The sequence below is a fragment of the Schistocerca cancellata genome, chromosome 12 (assembly GCF_023864275.1).
Source record: "Schistocerca cancellata isolate TAMUIC-IGC-003103 chromosome 12, iqSchCanc2.1, whole genome shotgun sequence".
NCBI lineage: Eukaryota > Metazoa > Arthropoda > Insecta > Orthoptera > Acrididae > Schistocerca > Schistocerca cancellata.
The window spans coordinates 126,252,045-126,274,872 of record NC_064637.1 but is presented as its reverse complement, the minus strand read 5'-3'; the positions used below and the strand labels follow the sequence as shown (position 1 = coordinate 126,274,872).

The following is a 22,828-nucleotide window of genomic DNA, read 5'->3' as shown; positions in this document are numbered from 1 at the left end:
ACGGGGACATCTGTTTGTGGACAAGGTCTGCAGGATAGTTGTGGGAGAGGAAAGCACTGGTCAGGTTATTGGTGTAATTGTTGAGGGATTCGTCACTGGAGCAGATACGTTTGCCACGAATACCTAGGCTGTAGGGAAGGGAGCGTTTGATGTGGAATGGATGGCAGCTATCAAAGTGAAGGTACTGTTGTTTGTTTGTGGGTTTGATGTGGACAGAGGTGTGGATGTAAGCTTCAACAAGATGAAGGTCAACATCCAGGAAGGTGGCTTGGGTTCTGGAGAAGGAACGGGTGAAATTCAGATTCGAAAAGGAGTTGAGGTTATGGAGGAAATTAAGGAGTGTTTCTTCATCATGAGTCCAGACCACAAAGATGTCATCTATAAACCTATACCAGGCCAGGGGAAGCAGCTGTTGGGTCTTCAGGAAAGCCTCTTCCATGTGGCCCATGAAGAGGTTGGCAACCTATATACCTCTTTACTTCTGTATGCATCCTCTTTAGTTTGAAGCTGGCAAGGTACTTACAGTAGAATATCTTTGGCTACCCTCTGACACCCATGCCTCCATCTTTGCTACCCTCCCTGTTTACCTTTCCCCTGTTGCTTCATAACCTGGGTTGTGAGTAACTGAATCCACTTTCCCTTCTTCCCCTTTTTTCCCCTCTCTCCTCCCTGAGGAAGGAACAAAGTTTCAAAAGCTAGGATAAAAATTTTCTGTTCTGTTTTGTGTATCTATCGGCTGTACTGAGCTGAGATAAGTGCTGGCCAGCTCCTCTATCTCTTTGGTAGTATTTGTTTCACATCTTTACATGAGATTTTCCATAATCATTTAAAACATAGTGTTATTGCAACAAACCATGCACAAAACAATATAGTGCAGAAATTCACATGAATGATTAATGCTCTGATGACATAACCAACACTCAAGCCAATTTGATGGGCAAATTGAACAAGATCACAAAGAAGGCCTTTTCTGAGTGTTTCTCATAGTTGTATGTACATTCTGTGCATTGTAGGGAAGTGTGGGCAGACTATGTTGAAGACATGAAGCATTAAAACCATCATCTCAACATTTCTTTACTTTTTTATTAACTCAGTCTCATAACTTTTTCCATTGATGGGGTATGACATTGCTGCTTTCAGAGGTGGCCCTGCCCCTGATGCAACAGGATAGGCCTTTGATGCGAGAGGACTAGAATGAGCTGGGTAAGTGGGTCTTCCACAACGATATCCTCGACTGATGTGGCAAGGGGTTGAGAGTGGAAGTGGCACAGTGATGGTCCAGATGTGCAGAATGGGTGGGTGTAGAATGCCACTTTAAGAGGGGTGGTGGTCACAGTTGAAGGAGGTCACATGTTGGACAGAGGAGGGCCAGTTGAAGTGAATGGGCTCTGATGGCTGCAGAACTGCAGTCCTGGTACTGTGTGTTTAACCAGCATAATGTAGCTGCATGTGTGTGTGTGTGTGTGTGTGTGTGTGTGTGTGTGAATGTGTGTGTGTGTGTGTGTACAAACTGTTATTTTTATATAATTTTTTCTTAGTATATTATATTATTTCTTTGCATGTAACTGATAATGGTACATAAGCCGAAACTGCAATAGTACAATGAAAACAGTTACAGCTAAAAACTGAAAATGACACCACTTAAGAATCTATAGAGGCTGCAGATGCATATTACAAGATGAAACAAACTTAAATAATGAAATCTGTCTAAATAGATTGATAGTTGCAGCAGATGGATGACTAATTAGATCATCAGCCCTGTAGATCTGATTCTGTACATTTATACCAGGCTTACATTAATTATCTTCTCCATGAAATGTCACATAATATCCCGAGTATGGCACATGAACACATTATGCACACTTATTAAAAATTCTAGTATTATTTATATGAATTTTGACTGGATTTCAATGCTTTTTCTTTATGTACCAAAAGCTTAATCGGAACTTGAAAACTGTTGCTACTGACCATCTTGAGCTAACTTGACAGAGCGAAAATACCATCTATGTTGATTTTTATGGTTATGATACAGGGTGTTTCAAAAATGACCGGTATATTTGAAACGGCAATAAAAACTAAACGAGCAGCGATAGAAATACACCGTTTGTTGCAATATGCTTGGGACAACAGTACATTTTCACGCGGACAAACTTTCGAAATTACAGTAGTTACAATTTTCAACAACAGATGGCGCTGCAAGTGATGTGAAAGATATAGAAGACAACGCAGTCTGTGGGTGCGCCATTCTGTACGTCGTCTTTCTGCTGTAAGCGTGTGCTGTTCACAACGTGCAAGTGTGCTGTAGACAACATGGTTTATTCCTTAGAACAGAGGATTTTTCTGGTGTTGGAATTCCACCGCCTACAGTGTTGTTGCAAAAAGACGAAGTTTTCAACGGAGGTTTAATGTAACCAAAGGACTGAAAAGCGATACAATAAAGGATCTGTTTGAAAAATTTCAACGGACTGGGAACGTGACAGATGAACGTGCTGGAAAGGTAGAGCGACCGCGTATGGCAACCACAGAGGGCAACGCACAGCTAGTGCAGCAGGTGATCCAACAGCGGCCTCGGGTTTCCATTCGCCGTGTTGCAGCTGCGGTCCAAATGACGCCAACGTCCATGTATTGTCTCATGCGCCAGAGTTTACACCTCTATCCATACAAAATTCAAACGCGGCAACCCCTCAGCGCTGCTACCATTGCTACACGAGAGACATTGGCTAACGATATAGTGCACAGAATTGATGATGGCGATATGCATGTGGGCAGCATTTGGTTTACTGACGAAGCTTATTTTTACCTGGATGACTTCGTCAATAAACAGAACTGGCGCATATGGGGAACCGAAAAGCCCCATGTTGCAGTCCCATCGTCCCTGCATCCTCAAAAAGTACTGGTCTGGGCCGCTATTTCTTCCAAAGGAATCATTGGCCCATTTTTCAGATCCGAAACGATTACTGCATCATGCTATCTGGACATTGTTCGTGAATTTGTGGCGGTACAAACTGCCTTAGACGACACTGCGAACACCTCGTGGTTTATGCAAGATGGTGCCCGGCCACATCGCATGGCCGACGTCTTTAATTTCCTGAATGAATATTTCGATGATCGTGTGATTGCTTTGGGCTATCCGAAACATACAGGAGGCGGCGTGGATTGGCCTCCCTATTCGCCAGACATGAACCCCTGTGACTTCTTTCTGTGGGGACACTTGAAAGACCATGTGTACCGCCAGAATCCAGAAACAATTGAACAGCTGAAGCAGTACATCTCATCTGCATGTGAAGCCATTCCGCCAGACACGTTGTCAAAGGTTTCGGGTAATTTCATTCAGAGACTATGCCATATTATTGCTACGCATGGTGGATATGTGGAAAATATCGTACTATAGAGTTTCCCAGATCGCAGCGCCATCTGTTGTTGAAAATTGTAACTACTGTAATTTTGAAAGTTTGTCTGCCTGAAAATGTACTGTTGTCCCAAGCATATTGCAACAAACGGTGTATTTCTATCGCTGCTCGTTTAGTTTTTATTGCCGTTTCAAATATACCAGTCATTTTTGAAACACCCTGTAAATGAAAAAATATCAGTCAAAGCACACAAACAAATAAACGAAATAAAATGTTTACTGAAGTTCAAAATGTGTATAATACCTGTATTCCTGATGGATCTGGATTTGTTGTTATTGTGCTGAAGAAACCATTCCAGTTTACACGGCCAAACCTCCCTTGCCAGTTGTTGTGATCATAGGCAGTGTGAACATAAGACCAAGGGATAAGTGTGTTATTCTGCTTGTATGTAGGATCACATTCCTTGCCTTCAGCACAAGGACAAACACCACGCATCTGTCCACTTCTTGGGTCATAGTTGGTATATATGCTGCAAGTAAAAGGAATATTTTGGACTAAAACTTAATAAACTACTTATAAATCAATTTTATTATTTTTCATATGTGTGCCTCCACGTGCGCATTCACACACACACACACACACACACACACACACACACACACACACACACACACACACGCAATGTTTCATTATATAAATCAAGTTGAACTTTTCACTGCACAGTACAATAGCCTATCACAAATTCCCAAGCAGACTGCTTGTGTCTGTGTATGTGCAGTTGGATATGGGTGTGTGTGCGAGTGTATACCTGTCGTTTTTCCCCCTAAGGTAAGTCTTTCCGCTCCCGGGATTGGAATGGCTCCTTACCCTCTCCCTTAAAACCCACATCCTTTCGTCTTTCCCTCTCCTTCCCTCTTTCCTGATGAAGCAAACGTTGGTTGCGAAAGCTTGAATTTTGTGTGTATGTTTGTGTTTGTTTGTGTGTCTATCGACCTGCCAGCACTTTCGTTTGGTAAGTCACATCATCTTTGTTTTTAGATATATTTTTCCCACGTGGAATGTTTCCCTCTATTATATCCATTACATTAGTTTTATATCCTTATGTAATTTTCTTATAGTACTGAACAATTCTGGATTTCATATTATAATTATTTAGTCATGTATTATAATGCAGGCTACTTTAATTACACTACCTGTTTTAATTCAGATAGTCCGTTACTGTGTAATAACTTTTATTTGATAAAAATTTTTTTGGTTTGTTTTGAACTGTCCAATTGTGTCAATCTCTTTTATATTTTGGGGTAATTTATTATATAATTTAATGGCATTGTACAACAAGCCCTGCTGAGTTTTAACTTTATTTTTCCTCTCTAGATGCAGATTGTATTGGTTTCTGGTTTCATAGCTGTGTACTAAAGAATTTTTAACATAGCAGTCAGTATTTTTGTTACATAGATAATACTTTGAAAAATGTATTCACAGGGGAAAGTTAGGATTTCCAGTTTTTAGAAATGTTCAAGGCAGTGAGCCCTACTGCCACTCTTGGTTATTATATGAATTGCTCTTTTCTGAAATTTGGCTATTTGAATATTTTTACTGTTGACCCCCCCAAAATATTATTCCATCTAGGTAATAACAGAGTGGATATAAGAAAAATATACAGATCTGACACATGTAGTATCACACACTGCAGTCAGAATTCTAAGAGCATAGCATGCTGTAGCGATTCTGTTACTAAGTATTTTAATACGTTCTTCCCACTTTAACTGACTGTCAACATGCATACCAAGAAATTTTGTGTAGTCTACACATTCTATAGTTTCAGCATTTAACTTAAAGTTGTTATAATGTGGTTTTTTGCAGACACAGAAGTTAACAGCATTTTTTTTTTAATTGGATACCCACTCATGTACAGTTTTTAGTGTTTGTTCGGCTTTTTTTATTCAGTGTTTCAGTGCATCTGGTGATTTGTCACTGATTAGAACATTTGAGTCATCGGCAAACAATATTGTTTGTCCATGCTTGATGCTCTGTGGGAAGTCATTTATATAAATGGGGCACTACCATGTGGGACACCTATATTTACATAATTTGGGTCTGAAGTATACCTTACAATATAGTGTGAGCACCTTGAAATATGTGAGATTTCAGTTATCTGTCTTCTATTTTTTAGATACAACTGGAACCACTTTTTCACAAGTCCTCTTATTCCCATTTCATCTAACTTATTTAACAATATGTTGTGGTCTACTGTATCAAACACTTTAGTTAGATCAAGAAATATACCTGTTTTGTAGTTCCCTTTATCTAATGCTTCTAGAATGTGTTTTGTGAGGTGTGCTGTTGCTGATTCAGTGCTTTTCCCTGATCGAAATCCAAACTGATCAACAGACAGTAAGTTGTATTTATTTAAATAATTCATTAGCCTATCTTTCATAATAGTTTCTAATATTTTTGTAAAGCATGAGAGTAGAGAAATTGCCCTGTAATTTTAAATTTTTCCTGCATCATCTTTTTTGAAGAGAGGTAGTAATTTAGCATATTTTAAATAGTCTGGAAAGTAGCCATGCTTGAAAGATTGATTTATAATATCAACTGAAGGTGGAAGTAGGCTCTTGATACAGTCCTTAATTATAAAAATGGAGACTTCATCCAGACCAGCTAAGTTTTTGTTTTTCAGTTTGTTGACTGCTTTGTAGACTTCTTCTTGTGTTGTAAGAAATAACACCATTGAGTGTGATACACCATTATTTTGCTTTTTGACCTGAGGGGCCATTAGAAAATTTTCCTGTAATTTTATTCCTATGCTACTAAAATAATCATTTATATAGTTTGCCAAATATATTGGGTCTTTTATTAGAGTACCTTCCTCTTTGATTTTCAAGTTTGACAGATTCATTTTCCTGGTACCAGTTTCCTGCTTTACAATCTTCCATACTGCCTTATTTTTGTTTTCAGCTGCAAGCAATATTTTCCTATATGTTTTCCTGTATCTTTTATAAAAGAGTGAGAAAGCAGGATTAGTTTGGCTGTGTTTAATGGAGCTCAGGTACTTTAGTGTTTCAGATGATTTTTTTGATGCCTTTTGTGACCCACTTGTTTTTTCCTGCTGTTGATTATGTACATAACACTTTAGGAAATGTTTCTTCAAAATTTAATTTAAACGTCATGAAATTTATGAATTTTTCATTTGCATTTACCTCTGAGTATACTGAGTCCCATGTTTGTTCTGCTATCTGTTTGGCAAACTCATATCTATTTTGTTTAGAAAAAAATTCATCTGTAAATATGCATTTTCTCTGTTTCTTCTGGAGCCACTCTTATGTTAATGATTTGACCTGCGTGTTCTGATAATCCTAGCTCTGCTACCACCACCTCACAGTATTCTTTGCCTAAATCTGTTAATACCTGATCAACAGCTGTCTTTGAGTACTTTGTTATTCTTGTTGCTCTGTTAACCATTGGAACTAGATTGAAACTTTGAGCAAGACTTAGTAATGAGTCCCATGTAGCATCAGGATTCAGTTTATCTACATTTAGGTCTCCACATATGAGAATGTGGTTCTTTGGAGTGGATATCTTGTCAAGAACATGATTAAGTTTGGAGAAAAAGATGTTAAAGTCTCCACTAGGAGATCTGTATATACATAAGATAATGAAATTCCTACACCTGTATTGGCCCCTGATTTCAACTGCTGCCAGTTCAAAATGTTGCTCTTCACTGATTACACCTAAATCGCTTCTGGTCTTATACTGATAATTTTGTTTTACATAAATACAACACCCTCCACACTTCATAGAAGGCCCACAGTATGCACACACTAAATTATAAGACTGAAAGACTGATTAATTTCAGCCTCATTGCACCAATGCTCTGTAAGACAAACAACTGAGCACTCAGTAGACTCCAGCTCCACTTCTAGCTGTTGGGTCTTATTTGCTAGGGAACATATATTTTGGTGAACAACTGTTAAGTAATTTTTGCGAACACTATTTGCATTCCAACTTTTTTTCATTTTAATGTCATTCTGTGTTGATTCAACTGCTTCTTTATTATGATTACACTCGCGTTTTTTGTTTGCATATGGTATTCTTGGATAGTCACCCCCTGCAGACTGTATTAGTTATCCTTATTTTTTATAATTTTACATAAGTCCAGGAGCATTTTGCTGAAAGTCATTGCACCTAGTCTGTTTAGGTGCAGGCCATCTGTTGTCGAGAAATTTATTTGGGTCAACAAATACAACACCAAGTTCGTCGCACTGTTCTCTGATGCCAGTGTTTATTTTCTTTATATACTTGTTATTCACCGATCTTCTTTGTAGAATTCCATTTATAACAATTCTGGAGCTTGTAAACAAACCTTTGGCTGACCAAATTACATTACAAATATTATTTATGATTTCTTCTTGTCTGCTGCTTCTAATAGAGTTGGTCCCTATGTGAATTATCATGCCTTTAAAATTTGTGTTGGAATCATTGTTGTTTTGGTTGGATTTTTAAGGCGTGATAATTCACATATGGACCAACTCTATTAGAAGCAGCAGACAAGAAGAAATCATAAATGATATTTGTAATGTAATTTGGTCAGCCAAAGGTTTGTTTACAAGCTCCAGAACTGTTATAAATGGAATTCTACAATTTTTTTCCATTTATAACAATTCTGGAGCTTGTAAACAAACCTTTGGCTGACCAAATTACATTACAAATATCATTTATGATTTCTTCTTGTCTGCTGCTTCTAATAGAGTTGGTCCCTGCGTGAATTATCACGCCTTTAAAATTTGTGTTGGAATCATTGTTGTTTTGGTTGGATTTTTCTGTGTTCCTAATGTTGTTGAAATGTTTCACAATCTGCTGTGGTCGGATTCCAGGGCGAACATCGACTTTACAGTTCGGAACCACTACATTTTTTAACATGGAATCGCCAATAACAAAGAAATCACTTTTGTCGATCTGTTTTACTGGATTGCTTTCACATTTATCTTTCTTCTTATATGTCACAGTTTTCCAGTTATATTTGCATATAGATTTACCACATGATTCATTTTCCGCCACTGTTTTCACTGGGATTTGCGCATACGAGTTTACACAGGTTACTTCTCAGTAATGGAGTTTGTACGTGGGAGTTTATGGAATTACCACATATTTCACTTCCTGCCACTGTTTTTGCCGGAATATGCACATGTAAGTTTTCACGGTTTTGTTTTTTGCTCAGTAACTGAGTTTGCACACAAGAGTTCTCACATTTGTTTGTTTTGTTCTGTAATGGGTTTCCACATGCGCAGTTTGCCAATTCACATTTTAGCTTTGCGTTTTCTTCTTTCAGAGATTGAATCTCTTTTTTGAGAGTTCCGATATCACTTTGTAGCACTTTAATTATTTCTTCTTTTGACTTTATGGTACTTACAAGTTCTGATGTTTCCCACTGCAAACAGTTGGTGCATGTCCACGGAACTTCGTCACTAATGAATTTCAGGTTCACTTTTGCGCACTTCTCATGAATTTTCATCTTGCCCCTCCACAATCTGACGAAGCACAACTTCGTTAGAGGTCACATGACCCCTAGAGTTGGTCATTTTTGAACTTTCAGTACTGCTCTACAACAGTAGGATTGTTCACTCAACTTACGTGCCACATCACAGATTTACACTCCTGCACACTTTAGTAGAAGGATATGAATCAATAAGTAGGAAGTAACTGGAATGCACTGTTCTCAGATGCATCATACTCGTGGAAACACAGTGGGGAGGACGGATGCCAGCACAGCACTGACATAACAATGTCGCCTTGACTCCTAATGCATCCAGCCCTCAAAAGAATTGAGTTCAGTTTACAAACTATAATTTCTCTTCAGCAGATCCATACATAAACTGTAGAGTGGAAATCAGTAACAAGCTAAGTACCAAAAACTTTTTTTTTTTAAATTAGACCTGGAAAACCAAGGTAAGTGCAATTGTCAAACAATCTAAAAAGCAGGCTAAGTGCTATGATCATTTTTAGTTGAGCATATAAGACCAGAAAGATAGACTGAGCAATATGTGCTGGCCCACTAGTGAGGCTAAAGTGGGCTGAGTGCCACAAAGCCTTATAATCGTTTGCAGTGAGTGGCAGGGATGTTACCCAGACTGAAAAATGTAGGAGACTGGAAGAATGTCAGAGTGTTAAGCACCTAAGGTCCTTAAAAACGTATGAGAAATGTAACAGCTAAAAATCCATTTGTGGTTGCTACGCTCCAGCTTGAGAACCTTTTTTGCTTCAAAAGCAGCTTATACATATATTAACACAGCAACAATAAATATTTCCAAATGTAATTTGACTCAAGTGTCATCAAGACGAGAACAATGTTTAATGAACTAGAAGAGTGGAGCACCTACAAGATTTTCATGAAAGGAATTGCCACTGAAATAATAAATAACTTTGTTTTACCACTGCAACAACGTAGAAACAATTTGTCAGCTGAAAAGAATGTGGATCTGCTACAGATGCTGCTATATTTGAAAGTAGCTAATAGCACATTTTTTGAACACTTAATCAATTAAAATTGCTTTGTGCTTTAGAAAATTAAAATAAAAATTAAAAATAATTTAATCACAGGACAGTGTACCTACAACACATAGCTAAAATTTTTATTACTGAAAAAAAAAAAAAACTAATAACTGTGTGAAAGATAGATTGCTGCTCACCATATAGCAGAGATGTTGAGTCACAGACAGGTACAACAAACAGCAGCCAGAGACAGTGGTCATGTGTATTTAGCTGTGTTTGCATGAATGTGTGTGTGTGTGTTTTGTCTATTTTGGAAGGAGGAAATCTGGCAGAAAGCTTATGCGTTTAGTAGTCTTTTTGTTCTGCCTGTTTGTGATTCAACATCTCCAATATCCTTCTCATAATATTGTCATTATTTCATCCTGGATTTTCCATTATTTGCTTGAGATTTCTTTCATTGGTATTTACCTCATTGTTGCTAATACCTTTATGGCATTTAGCATGTTTGGCATTTTCCTGAATAAAATACATATTTCCATTGACAAAAGAAAGAGAACTTTAAACCTACCACAATAGTTGTGTGACTCTTACTGCAGACAATAAATAAAAAATAATGTTGAGGTTTTTCATTAAAATATTTTCGTCAACACAAAAAATAACTGAATAACTTGGAATCAGTTTTAAGGAAAGTCATTAATGTCAAAAACAATCCTCCTTAAAATGAGAAAACTATTTTCTTGTCATGCTCTGACCAGTGGCACTATCTCCATGCATGCAGCAAGTGTTTCTGGCTGCCTCTGCTGCTTTCACCTCTCTATTGAACTCAAACAGAAGAATATGAGGGAAATGTTTCGATTGCTGCAGTCAGTTCTCCATTTTCTAGTGTCAACAGCTCCACTCATCCCAAAGTGACAAAATGACAATATGTAAACTCATATAATGACACTGAACTACAAATAAAAAATGACATTCCCTAAAAAAACCATTGCAACTGGAATACCAACATGCAAAACTAAAATGCTATGAACATTATGCGTCAACCTAATACATAATTCCTTAATTCTTTGAAATTTGAACTAAATGAGTTACATCAGCATAACTGCAGCCTATAGTTGATTACTGAAAATAATGCTTGAAGTATGTAAGTTAAAAAGTAAAAATGTGACATTAAATAAATAGACAGAATGTAACAACTAGAAATAGTTGTGCATCTTACAGTTCTTCCAGGTAAGAGCCATCACAAAGCCGCATGGCAATATTTGGCAAATCCCTCCAGTCAGCTCCTGCATTTGTAGGGATATTTGCAACACGTGCTTCATTTAGAGGATTCAACTTCTTGCAGATGTGATCTCGCAATATCTTCTGTTTCTCATTACCACGGACCTTACAAGTAACGCAGAAAAAAATTGCAAAATGTAGTAAAAGGTAATTACAACTCATAAAATATTCTATACATTTTATTTTCATAACTAACAAAACATACCAAACGCTGGAAATGTGTCAGTGGTCTTTTCTTGTAATGAATTTCACATTTATCATGCCCGTTTGGAATTTCTGGAAGATCAGAAAGAGCATCACACACTGTTATAGTGCGCATTGGGGCTGAATACATCCGATTACAATTTGAGTAGTACTGTGAAAAATAAAGAACAGAAAAGAAGTTCTATATACATAAGTAATACATATAAACAGATAATATAGGACAGATCAACAAGATATCAGTTTTATTAACTGTGACACAATACGAAAAGTATCAAAAAGATAACCTCGATCAAAAATGCAGAACAGAAGTCAACAAACTGAAATAAAATTTCTAAAAAACTGATTCAGAATGGGGTATTAAAAACGGCTATTGAACATGGATGGAAGCAAATGTCAGCTTAAAAGGGGACTGTCTTCCCTGAAGAGTCAGATGTGCAAAGTTTTCTGTGCCCTTGTCATCTATAAATGAACAAGTGTGTTGTTTATTAGTGTCATGTCACAGGATATGATTCAGATCATGCACAGGGATGTAGTTTTATGCATATTATGGCATGTGTTGCACAAATATTTGTTTGTATTGTATTTGCATGAGGTACTCCTTGGGTGGCGTGGAGTTTGCGAGAGATGCATTTGCATCACAGTACATGCGGTATGGAGCCACCATTCCCATAAGAACTGCTGTATAAAGAGCCCCCTAGAATAAGGAATGGCTAAAATCATTGCCATTTCAGTGCTGCCTGTGTTGTTGACCTGACTTGCTCTGTTCATCTGCAGTGATCTTTTTCGCTAGTGCTGTTTTGATCTTGTTTTGTCTATTACAATTGTAGCTTTAAGTTAACGATGTGCAGCTGTGAAATTTTGGTTTCCAGCCAGTAAAAATGTTGCTGAAACAGTTTTAATGTTGAAAAAAGCTTAACAAGTTGACGCTTATAGAAAACTCAAGTGTACAAGTGGTTTACTCAATTTAAAAATGGCAATGTGTCAATTGATGACAAACCTTGTTCTGGATGTCCATCAACTGCCCAAATTGATAAAAACATTGAAAAAACATGAGAGCTTGTGCTCACAGACTGTCGACAGACAACTGATCAACTGTGAGAGATCAGTGGGTATCTTGAACCTTGCTTCAGTGAGTTTTAATGGAAGATTTGGGAATGAAAAGGATTGCTGCTAACTTTGTTCCTCGGGTTCTGACTGACAATCATAAGGAACATCGAATTGAAACATGTCATGCTTTGAAACAACAGCTTGAAACTGATCTAGATTTTCTGTCAAAGGTCATTACTGGTAATGAGTCGTGGTGGTATAGTTATGACCCAGAAACAAAGCAACAGTCAAGCCAACGGGAAACATCATCATCACCCTGTCCTTAAAAAAATGTCACCAAGTCAAATCACACAACAAAACAAAGCTGATTCGCTTTTTTCATGCCACAGGAATAATTCATTTGGAGTTTATTCCCCCAGGTCAGACCATCAAACAAACATTTTATTTGGAAGTTTTAAGAAGATTGTGCACTGGTGTTCATCAAAAAAGACCTAATTTGTGGCACACATGAGACCGATTCTTCCACCACGACTCATGCATCTGCACACACAGCCATCCCTGTTACATAGTTTTTGGCTAAAAATTGCATGGTTCCATGGCCCCATGTACCTTACTCACCTTACTTGGTGCAACTTTTTCTTATTTCCATGCATGAAAAGGGGAATGAAAGGACACTGATTTAACAACGCTGAAGAACTCTAGAAAAAAATGAGGGAGGACCTGTCAGCCATTTCTAAAGATGACTGCAATAAATGCTTTGAACAGTGGAAGTACTTGTGGGACAAATGTATTAGTTGTAATGGAGAGTATTTTGAAGGGGATAAGGTTGTTCTGTAAACAATTTGAAAATATATAGCACTTCTCGTTTTTTTTAAACCCCCCTCTTAACATTTAGTCTTATAGGACCTTTGAGGTTCACATTGTACCCACAATTGAGTGCAAATCTGAAAGCAGGTTTGTTAATGTATGATACTTAGAACTGAAATCACATTTGTTACACCAGAATAGAAGTGCCTCTTAGAGTGAGATTGCTGCTGTATAGACAAACATCAAATATTCCATAATACGCATCCATTATAATCATGGAGGGGAAACAGCTACAGATGATTCATCATTTTAGATATCTTGTCAGTGTTATCTGCAATACTGGTTCTATAGACAAAGTAGTCACAAAGAATTCAAGCAGGTAGTATCTTCTATCAAACAGTTAAAGATCCAATATGCCCCTTAGGGAAATAGCAGAAAGGTCGGGGAAGAAGGCCAGTGTTCACTCTGTCTGCTTGCCGGGGGTTCTCATCTGAGATGTAGAGGAGGCCCTGCCAGCAGCGAGAGAGAGCACTGGGTGCACCCGACTGCAAATTGTTGCTCATGTCGGCACCAATGACTCCTGCCGTCTGGGTTCACAGGTCATCCTCAGTTCATACAGGCGGCTGGCGGAGTTGGTGAAGGCAGAAAGCCTCGCTTGTGGGGTGGAATCTGAGCTAACTATTTGTAGTATCATTCACAGAACCAATCGTGGTCCTGTGGTTTGGAGCTGAGTGGAAGGCTTAAACCAGAGGCTCAGATGATTCTTCGGAGATTTGGGGTGCAAATTTCTCAACCTCCGCTATCGAGTGGAGAAATGTAAGGTCCCCCTCAATGGGTCAGGCGTGCAATACATGCAGGAAGTGGCTACAAGGGTAGCAGAGTACGTGTGGAGTGCACATGTGGGTTTTTTTGGTTAGAGAATTCCCTCCCTAGGCCCGACAAGATGCTTCCTGAGAAGCGACAAGGTAGTAGTAGGCTAAACGCAACGGGGAATAACAATATTAATGTGGTAATAGTAAACTGCAGGAGCGTCTATAGAAAGGACCCAGAACTGCTCTCATTAATAAAAGGTCACAATGCCTACATAGTACTAGGGACAGAAAATTGGCTGAAACCAGATGTAAACAGTAATGAAATTCTAAACTAAGATTGGAATGTATACCATAGAGACAGGCTGGACAGTGAAGGGGGAGGCATGTTTATAGCGATAAAAATTGCAATAGTATCGAAGGAAACTGACGGAGATCCGAAATGTGAAATAATTTGGGTGAAGGTCATGGTTAACGCAGGCTCATATATGGTAATTGGATGTCTTTATAGGCCCTCTGTCTCAGCATCTGTTGTGGCAGAGCACCTGAAGGAAAATTTGGAAAATATTTTGAGTACATTTCCCGACCATGTTATAGTTCTGGGTAGAGATTTTTGCCAGATATAGACTGGGAGAAGTGCATTATCTGAAAACTACCTTGAGCAGTTAAACAGAGAACCGAGTTGTGGCGATAACATATTAGACCTTCTGGTGTCAAACAGACCTGAACTATTTGAAACAGTTAATGCAGAACAGGGAATCAGTGATGATAAAGCAGTTACTGCATCGATGATTTCAGCTGTAAATAGAAATATTAAAAAAGGTAGGAAGATTTTTCTGTTGAGCAAAAGTGACAAAAAGCAGATTTCAGAGTACTTGACGGCTCAACACAAAAGCTTTATCTCAAGTACAGATAGTGTTGAGGATCAGTGGACAAAGTTCAGAACCATTGTACAATATGTATTAGATGAGTATGTGCCAAGCAAGATCAAAAGAGATGGAAAAGAGCCACCGTGGTACAACAACTGAGTTAGAAAACTGCTGCGGAAGCAAAGGGAACTTCACAGCAAACATAAACATAGCCAAAGCCTTGCAGACAAACAAAAATTACGTGAAGCAAAATGAAGTATGAGGAGGGCTATGTGAGAGGCATTCAATGAATTTGAAAGTAAAGTTCTATGTACTGACTTGGCAGATAATCCTAAGAAATTCTGGTCTTATGCCAAAGTGGTACATGGATCAAAACAAAATGTCCACACACTCTGTGACCAAAATGGTACTGAAACAGAGGATGACAGACTAAAGGCCAAAATACTAAATGTCTTTTTCCAAAGCTGTTTCACAGAGGAAGACTGCACTGTACTTCCTTCTCTAGATTGTCGCACAGATGACAAAATGGTAGATATCAAAATAGATGACAGAGGGATAGAGAAACAATTAAAATCACTCAAAAGAGGAAAGGCCGCTGGAACTGATGGGATACCAGTTTGATTTTACACAGAGTACGCAAAGGAACTTGCCCCCCTTCTTGCAGCGGTGTACTGTAGGTCTCTAGAAGAGCGTAGCGTTCCAAAGGATTGGAAAAGGGCATAAGTCATCCCTGTTTTCAAGAAGGGATGTCGAACAGATGTGCAGAACTATAGACCTATATCTCTAACATCGATCAGTTTTAGAATTTTGGAACACGTATTATGTTCGAGTATATTGACTTTTCTGGAGACTAGAAATCTACTCTGTAGGAATCAGCATGGGTTTCGAAAAAGACGATCATGTGAAACCCAGCTCGCGCTATTTGTCCACGAGACTCAGAGGGCCATAGACATGGGTCCCCAGGTAGATACCGTGTTTCTTGACTTCCGCAAGGCATTTGATACAGTTCCCCACAGTCACTTGATGAACAAAGTAAGAGCATATGGACTATCAGACCAATTGTGTGATTGGATTGAGGAGTTCCTAGATAACAGAACGCAGCATGTCATTCTCAATGGAGAGAAGTCTTCCAAAGTAAGAGTGATTCCAGGTGTGCCGCAGGGGAGTGTCGTGTGAATACATAGAAAGAAGGATCCTTTATTGTATGATTATATGATAGCGGAACAAACACTGGTAGCAGTTACTTCTGTAAAATATCTGGGAGTATGCGTGCGGAACGATTTGAAGTGGAATGATCATACAAAATTAATTGTTGGTAAGGTGGGTACCAGGTTGAGATTCATTGGGAGAGTCCTTAGAAAATGTAGTCCATCAACAAAGGAGGTGGCTTACAAAACACTCGTTCGACCTATACTTGAGTATTGCTCATCAGTGTGGGATCCGTACCAGATCGGGTTGACGGAGGAGATAGAGAAGATCCAAAGAAGAGCGGCGCGTTTCGTCACAGGGTTATTTGGTAACCGTCATAGCGTTACGGAGATGTTTAACAAACTCAAGTGGCAGACTCTGCAAGAGAGGCGCTCTGCATCGCGGTGTAGCTTGCTCGCCAGGTTTCGAGAGGGTGCGTTTCTGGATGAGGTATCGAATATATTGCTTCCCCCTACTTATACTCCCGAGGAGATCATGAATGTAAAATTAGAGAGATTAGAGCGTGCACGGAGGCTTTCAGACAGTCGTTCTTCCCGCGAACCATACGCGACTGGAACAGGAAAGGGAGGTAATGACAGTGGCACATAAAGTGCCCTCCGCCACACACCGTTGGGTGGCTTGCAGAGTATAAATGTAGACATAGATGTAGATGTAGACCTTTGCTATTCACAATACACAGAAATGACTTGGTGGATAACATCGGAAGTTCACTGAGGCTTTTTGCAGATGATGCTGTAGTATATCGAGAGGTTGTAACAATGGAAAATTGTACTGAAATGCAGGTGGATCTGCAACGAATTGACACATGGTGCAGGGAATGGCAATTGAATCTCAATTTAGACAAGTGTAATGTGCTGCAAATACATAGAAAGAAAGATCCTTTATCATTTAGCTACAATATAGCAGATCAGCAACTGGAAGCAGTTAATTCCATAAATTATCTGGGAGCAGGCATTAGGAGTGATTTAAAATTGAATGATCATATAAAGTTGATCGTCGGTAAAGCAGATGCCAGACTGAGAGTCATTGGAAGAATCCTAAAGAAATGCAATCTGAAAACAAAGGAAGTAGGTTACAGTATACTTGTTCGCCCACTGCTTGAATATTGCTCACCAGTGTGGGATCCGTACCAGGTGGGGTTGATAGAGGAGATAGAGAAGATCCAATGGAGAGCAGCGCACTTTGTTACAGGATCATTTAGTAATCGCGAAAGTGTTACGGAGATGATAGATAAACTCCAGTGGAAGTCTCCGCAGGAGAGACGCTCAGTAGCTCGGTACGGGCTTTTGTTGAAGTTTCGAGAACATACCTTCACCGAGGACTCAAGCAGTATATTGCTCCCTCCTATGTATATCTCGCGAAGAGACCATGAGGATAAAGGCAGAGAGATTAGAGCCCACACAGAGGCATACCGACAATCCTTCTTTCCACGAACAATACGAGACTGGAATAGAAGGGAGAACCGATAGAGGTACTCAAGGTACCCTCAGCCACACACTGTCAGGTGGCTTGCGGAGTATGGATGTAGATGTAGATGTAGGAATGAGAAAGTAGCACTAATGTGTAACAAAGGCATCTATGAAACCTATTACATCACAATTTTGACATTTGGTAGTGAAATATGGACCATGAAAAATAAAGAAATCAGCAGAATTCAGGAAGCTGAGATGAGTTTTGTTCATAGGATGATAGGAAGAACATGGAGGGATAGAATCCAGACCGAGGAAATCTGAAAACATGTTCATGTTATAAGACAACAAGACAAAATAACCTCACAGTGATTGAGATATTATGGACTTATGCAACACATGGATGCTAACAGGCTATTGAGACTAATGTACAATCAGAAACTTAGAGACAAAAGATCAAGAGGGCAAACAAGATTCAGGTACAAGAATATAGGAAAATCTGACATAAAGCAGAGAGAACACAACTGTGACAGCCTCAAAGAGGGACAGAAGTTCAAGAACCATAACTGGTCGAGGAACCTCATTTGCTGACCCATCAAATAAGATGGAATGACGTGGGATCAGGCAAGGACCATATTTGTATACTGATAATTTAACTAACAGAGACACTTCATGTATCTATAGCAAGGTGGAGGAGCCTAACTGGTCTTTCTAAAATCACACTGATTAAAAGAAATGGTACATCAAAAACAGTAAGAAGTCCAGTTCTTCATTTCTTTGGTTTTAAAAGTGTGCCAAGCTGACTATTCTCATTGTCTTTGAAACAGAGCTAGATCATTTATGTTAATTTTTTTTAATTTATTTACAACACATTTTATCACATTTACAATGTAGGACATGTCAAAATACAAGATAGCATAAAATTTTAAATTTAGATATGTACAAAATACAGACACATATAAGTTACGATATTACATGTAGTCCAGTAGCTTTCTTATCAACATTGTAATTCATTGACATTTCCACAATATTACTTATTCCTATTATCTCTGCTGATCAAAGGTCCCATGTGCCTGACGTAGTAGCTCCATTTCTGGCAACTCATAAGTCTCAGTGTAATCAATTAATTATCACTGCTGTGGTGTGTTGTCTCATACAAGAGGTGTATCCAGAAAGTAAGTTCTGATGACATCCATAGATGGCATGAGAAGTTGGATACAAAAATGACATCCATAGATGCCATGAGAAGTTGGATACAAATGTGCAAACACAAGAGTAGAGAGTAGGTACATGGGGATAAAGCACTGCAGTTTCAGTCTCATGAGGGATGTGGTTACTGCACAGTGCTAGGATATATTGGCTACTCTGATACTGTCTGCCGCCAACTGCAAGGTTTGTGCAGTTATCAGAGTTTTTCACTCTCAGAAGCATTCTTCAGCAGAGATCTGTCACCAGTTGTGCCCTGTGTACAGAAACTAAATTATGAGCAACAGCATGGTCAGATGATGGTTCAGGCAATTTGCCAAAGGACAAAACATATTTGTGATGAAGACAAGAACTGAAGGAAAATATGCTGCAAGCAATTTTGCAGAACCAACACTTCACGATTTGAGAATTCTCTCATCAATTCCCACAGCTGTTGCACACAAGTGTGTCCCAATAGCTCAGCTTTCATAAATTGTATGCAAGATGGGTGCCAAGGCAACAGACAGATGAACACAAAACCAAACATACAGTCACAGCAGTAGGCAGTAGCAGAGTTCCTCAAACATGTTGTCGCTGGCGATGAAATGTAGGAATAGCATGGCACACTAGAAACAAAACAACAGTCCTTGCATTGGTGGCATTGTGGTTCACCTGTGAAGACCAAATCCAAGCAGTCTCTGTCAAAAATCATGTGCACTGTCTTCTGGGAACAATGTGGTGCCCTCCTGGCAAGTTTTTACCGTGAAGGGAGACTGTTGTTGCACACCAACCTTGTATAGAACAGTAAAATGGTTAAAATGAGCAAAGCTATCACACTACATTACAGCAATGTCGAGACGAGGTGGCCGCAATGAAAACATTTCGCCTCGGAGACTGGGTCTGGGCAAAACACAACACTGGCATTTCTGGTGAGCCAGGCAGCAGACTTCAGCAGAATGTAGTAGATCAGAGCAACCAGACAGGGTCACATCACCTTCGTTATGTGACAAAAGAAAGCCTAAGGCAAATGCAACAAATGGTACCAAAAGCTTTTAAGAATCAAATGATAATTAAATCAAGACCCTAAGCTGTCGACAGGTGTTGATATACATCAATGGGGACAGTTGAAAATGTGTGCCCCGACCGGGACTCGAACCCGGGATCTCCTGCTTACATGGCAGATGCTCTATCCATCTGAGCCATTGAGGGAACAGAGGATAGTGCAACTGCAGGGATTTATCCCTTGCACACTCATCGTGAGACCCACATTTCCAACTTAATGTTCACACACTTCATTTGTAGTGCCCCTGCCCACTACACTCATTACTCATGGCAGACAATCTTACTGAGTCCCAGTTCAGGCAATGCATGTGCATCCAGCACGGAAGAAGAAGGTCAATGGCCAGTTAGCCTTAACTATTTTCATATATTTAAGAATCAGTTCTATACTCTAACAAACTCGTTAAGAAAGCGTGGCAGAAGGAGAGATGCTGAAACCTTCATAATAGCAAGCCCTACGTGGTCACGATGAATGGTGTAGGGTAAACATTAGCCACTACCTCACTCCATAAATACCTCAGCAGTTTAGCTCATAAGGCAGTCGGTCAGACGGATCGATGGCACACATGATGTTCACACTCGATTTCCTGATTGCAGCAAAGTGACATTTTGCACAACTCTGTTGTAGATTTCCTGCACATTACTGACAACAGCTGCTAGTGGGAGAGATGGCTATCTTTCTGTAATCACCAAGTTCAACACCATAGTCTGCTTCTGTCACAGATGGGAGGACCTGGGGCTCTTTCCATCCCACCAGGGTCAGGACACCATCACATTCCAGTAGACTGAACAGGGCATTCCTGGATGTCGCACCGGTAGCATCAAACTTCATTATCAACCATTATCATGGTATGACAGATGATGAAGAATGTTGGTGAGCGGGAGGAGTCAGAGCACATCCCAAGTCAGTGTGTGTAAGTTCAATACACACACTGCCATCACTCACTGCTGTGGCATCGTGATACATCCAGTGCTGGGGCCACCAAAACAGCAACCCACCAGTGTCACAGTGTGCAGCATCAGTTTCCTCAAGCGGCATGAAGGCCACTTATGATACAATTCCTTGGCGGGCATTGACAGACAGTGCCAACCATGAGTCAAAATGCTACCTGTATGTTTATGGAAATAAATAACTTTGAATCTTCTTTCACTGTGCCTACCAGAGACCACAGGTCACTACCATCCTATCGAGGAAAACAGGCAAGGAGCAAAATTGGAGAGTGCCTCCTGAAATAAAACCAACTCTACTTATGCCCTCCCATTAGTTGCCTCTCCCACTGCAAATGCTGATCAGTGTTGTCAGACACTGAAAAATTAGATGAGGATGATCCAGAACAGGAGATGCGGGATGTTGACAAGAGGTATTACACTTGTGCACAACAATTCAAGGCCCCTTAGATTAGAGATTAGATTAGATTAGTACTTGTTCCATAGATCATGAATACAACACTTCATAATGATGTGGAACGTGTCAGGTTAATAAAAAATGTCTATACAAGATATTACATCACACAAAATATTACACGACCCTTAACTTTTTATTTTATTGTTTTTTTTTTTTGTTTTTTTTTTTTTTTTGAGGGGGGGGGGGGGGGAATTACCCACTTACTATATCCAAAAATTCATCTAATGAGTACAAGGAGCTGCCATTAAGAAATTCTTTTAATTTCCTTTTAAATGCTATATGGCTATCTGTCAGACTTTTGATGTGTGCAGCCAACATCACACAAAATGTGTCAAATCAGTTTGGAAGGGAGATCTTCAACTGCCTTGCTGTGGTCCCAACCACACCCCAACTGACTTTCATGTCTTCCATCTCATGAAGCTTTTTCTGGCAGGAAAACATTTCCACAATTATGCAGAACTGCAGACTGAAGTGACTTTGTGGCTCCACACATTGGTGACAGTCTCTTATGACACAGGCACACAACTGACAGTGCAAAACAGTAAATGGCTCAGCAGTGGTGGTGACTATATTGAGAAGTACCCAGTGGATCCATGTAAATATTTCTATAAATATTTCTCACTTAGTGATGTTTTGGCTTTCTTTACCGGTCATCGGAATCTGCTTTATGGACACACCTTGTAATATGTTCATTTAGAGATACCTGCTGCAGGTATTCATCACAATGGAAATTGTGTTTTCAGTGTGATACCTAATGATAAAGGTCTTCTTTTTGCACTAACCAATATATATGCTATGGTTTAGTAACACTTACTGTTTGTCCACTTACTGCCGCATTCAGCTGACACAAACTTTGACTAAATGCATGTGTCGGTTCTGGAAAGCTAGGCAGGAGCTCTCCAGGAGCTGCGGCAAGGAGTATTACCCTGTAAAACAATATGTTTACCTTAGTGCAACGTTAATTTTATACCAAATTAAAGACTTTGTCATACTGAAAGAAGATTACTTAATTTTGCTTTACTTTTAACATAGTTTCAGTTTCAGAATGAGTAGCAAATTAAAAGTATTCATTTCTGTCACATAACATACAATAAATTACAGTCTAACATCAAACAGGTTGGTAGTCAGTCCTCAAAGAAGGATATACACATGATTTTTGGAGATGCAAGAAAGTGAATTAATTCAGAAGCATTGAAAAACATTTGATGTCGCTCAAACTGAATCAGCTATGATACTTGGCTGGATGTCTGTCACGTCTTTATTTATATTTCAAGTGTGTGGTTTATTACTGAAACTGTTTTATCACAAATCCTTTACAATTGTTATAAAACATAACACAATGAAACAAAATAGATTTGCAAAATTATCAGTTAAAATTTCAACTGCCCCTGGTTTGTTTCTTTCTTATCCAGCACAATACTATTTCCATTTATAGATTTTTTGTTTCCGTCACAGTATACTCAACATATTTATAACAATGAACAAACTCAAAAGTAAATGGAACATCACAGAGACATATATATTAAACTTTAAAAAGATGAGGTTTTAAATTTGTTCTCACGAAATGCTAAGAACTATGCATGGCATAAGCAGCAGACACATTTTGTCAGTTACTGCCATGATTATTATTGCAGCACTACACATCATGATGAATTTAGACAGTCATTAAACCTGATGCTGATTCCACAAAAGTTTGCATCCTCTATGC

General features: G+C 39.0%; 1 protein-coding gene across 1 annotated transcript in view; it reads right to left on the bottom strand.

Annotated features, from left to right (window-relative positions):
- Positions 1-22,828, bottom strand: part of LOC126109514 (DNA (cytosine-5)-methyltransferase 1-like) — a 128,855-nt gene that overhangs the window by 5,693 nt on the left and 100,334 nt on the right. Inside the window, exons 31-34 of the mRNA XM_049914535.1 lie at positions 21,935-22,046; positions 11,323-11,472; positions 11,056-11,222; positions 3,654-3,879 (exon numbers count right to left, since the gene is read on the bottom strand). Coding sequence (XP_049770492.1) covers positions 3,654-3,879; positions 11,056-11,222; positions 11,323-11,472; positions 21,935-22,046 — 655 coding nt within the window. The remainder of the gene's footprint in view (positions 1-3,653; positions 3,880-11,055; positions 11,223-11,322; positions 11,473-21,934; positions 22,047-22,828) is intronic.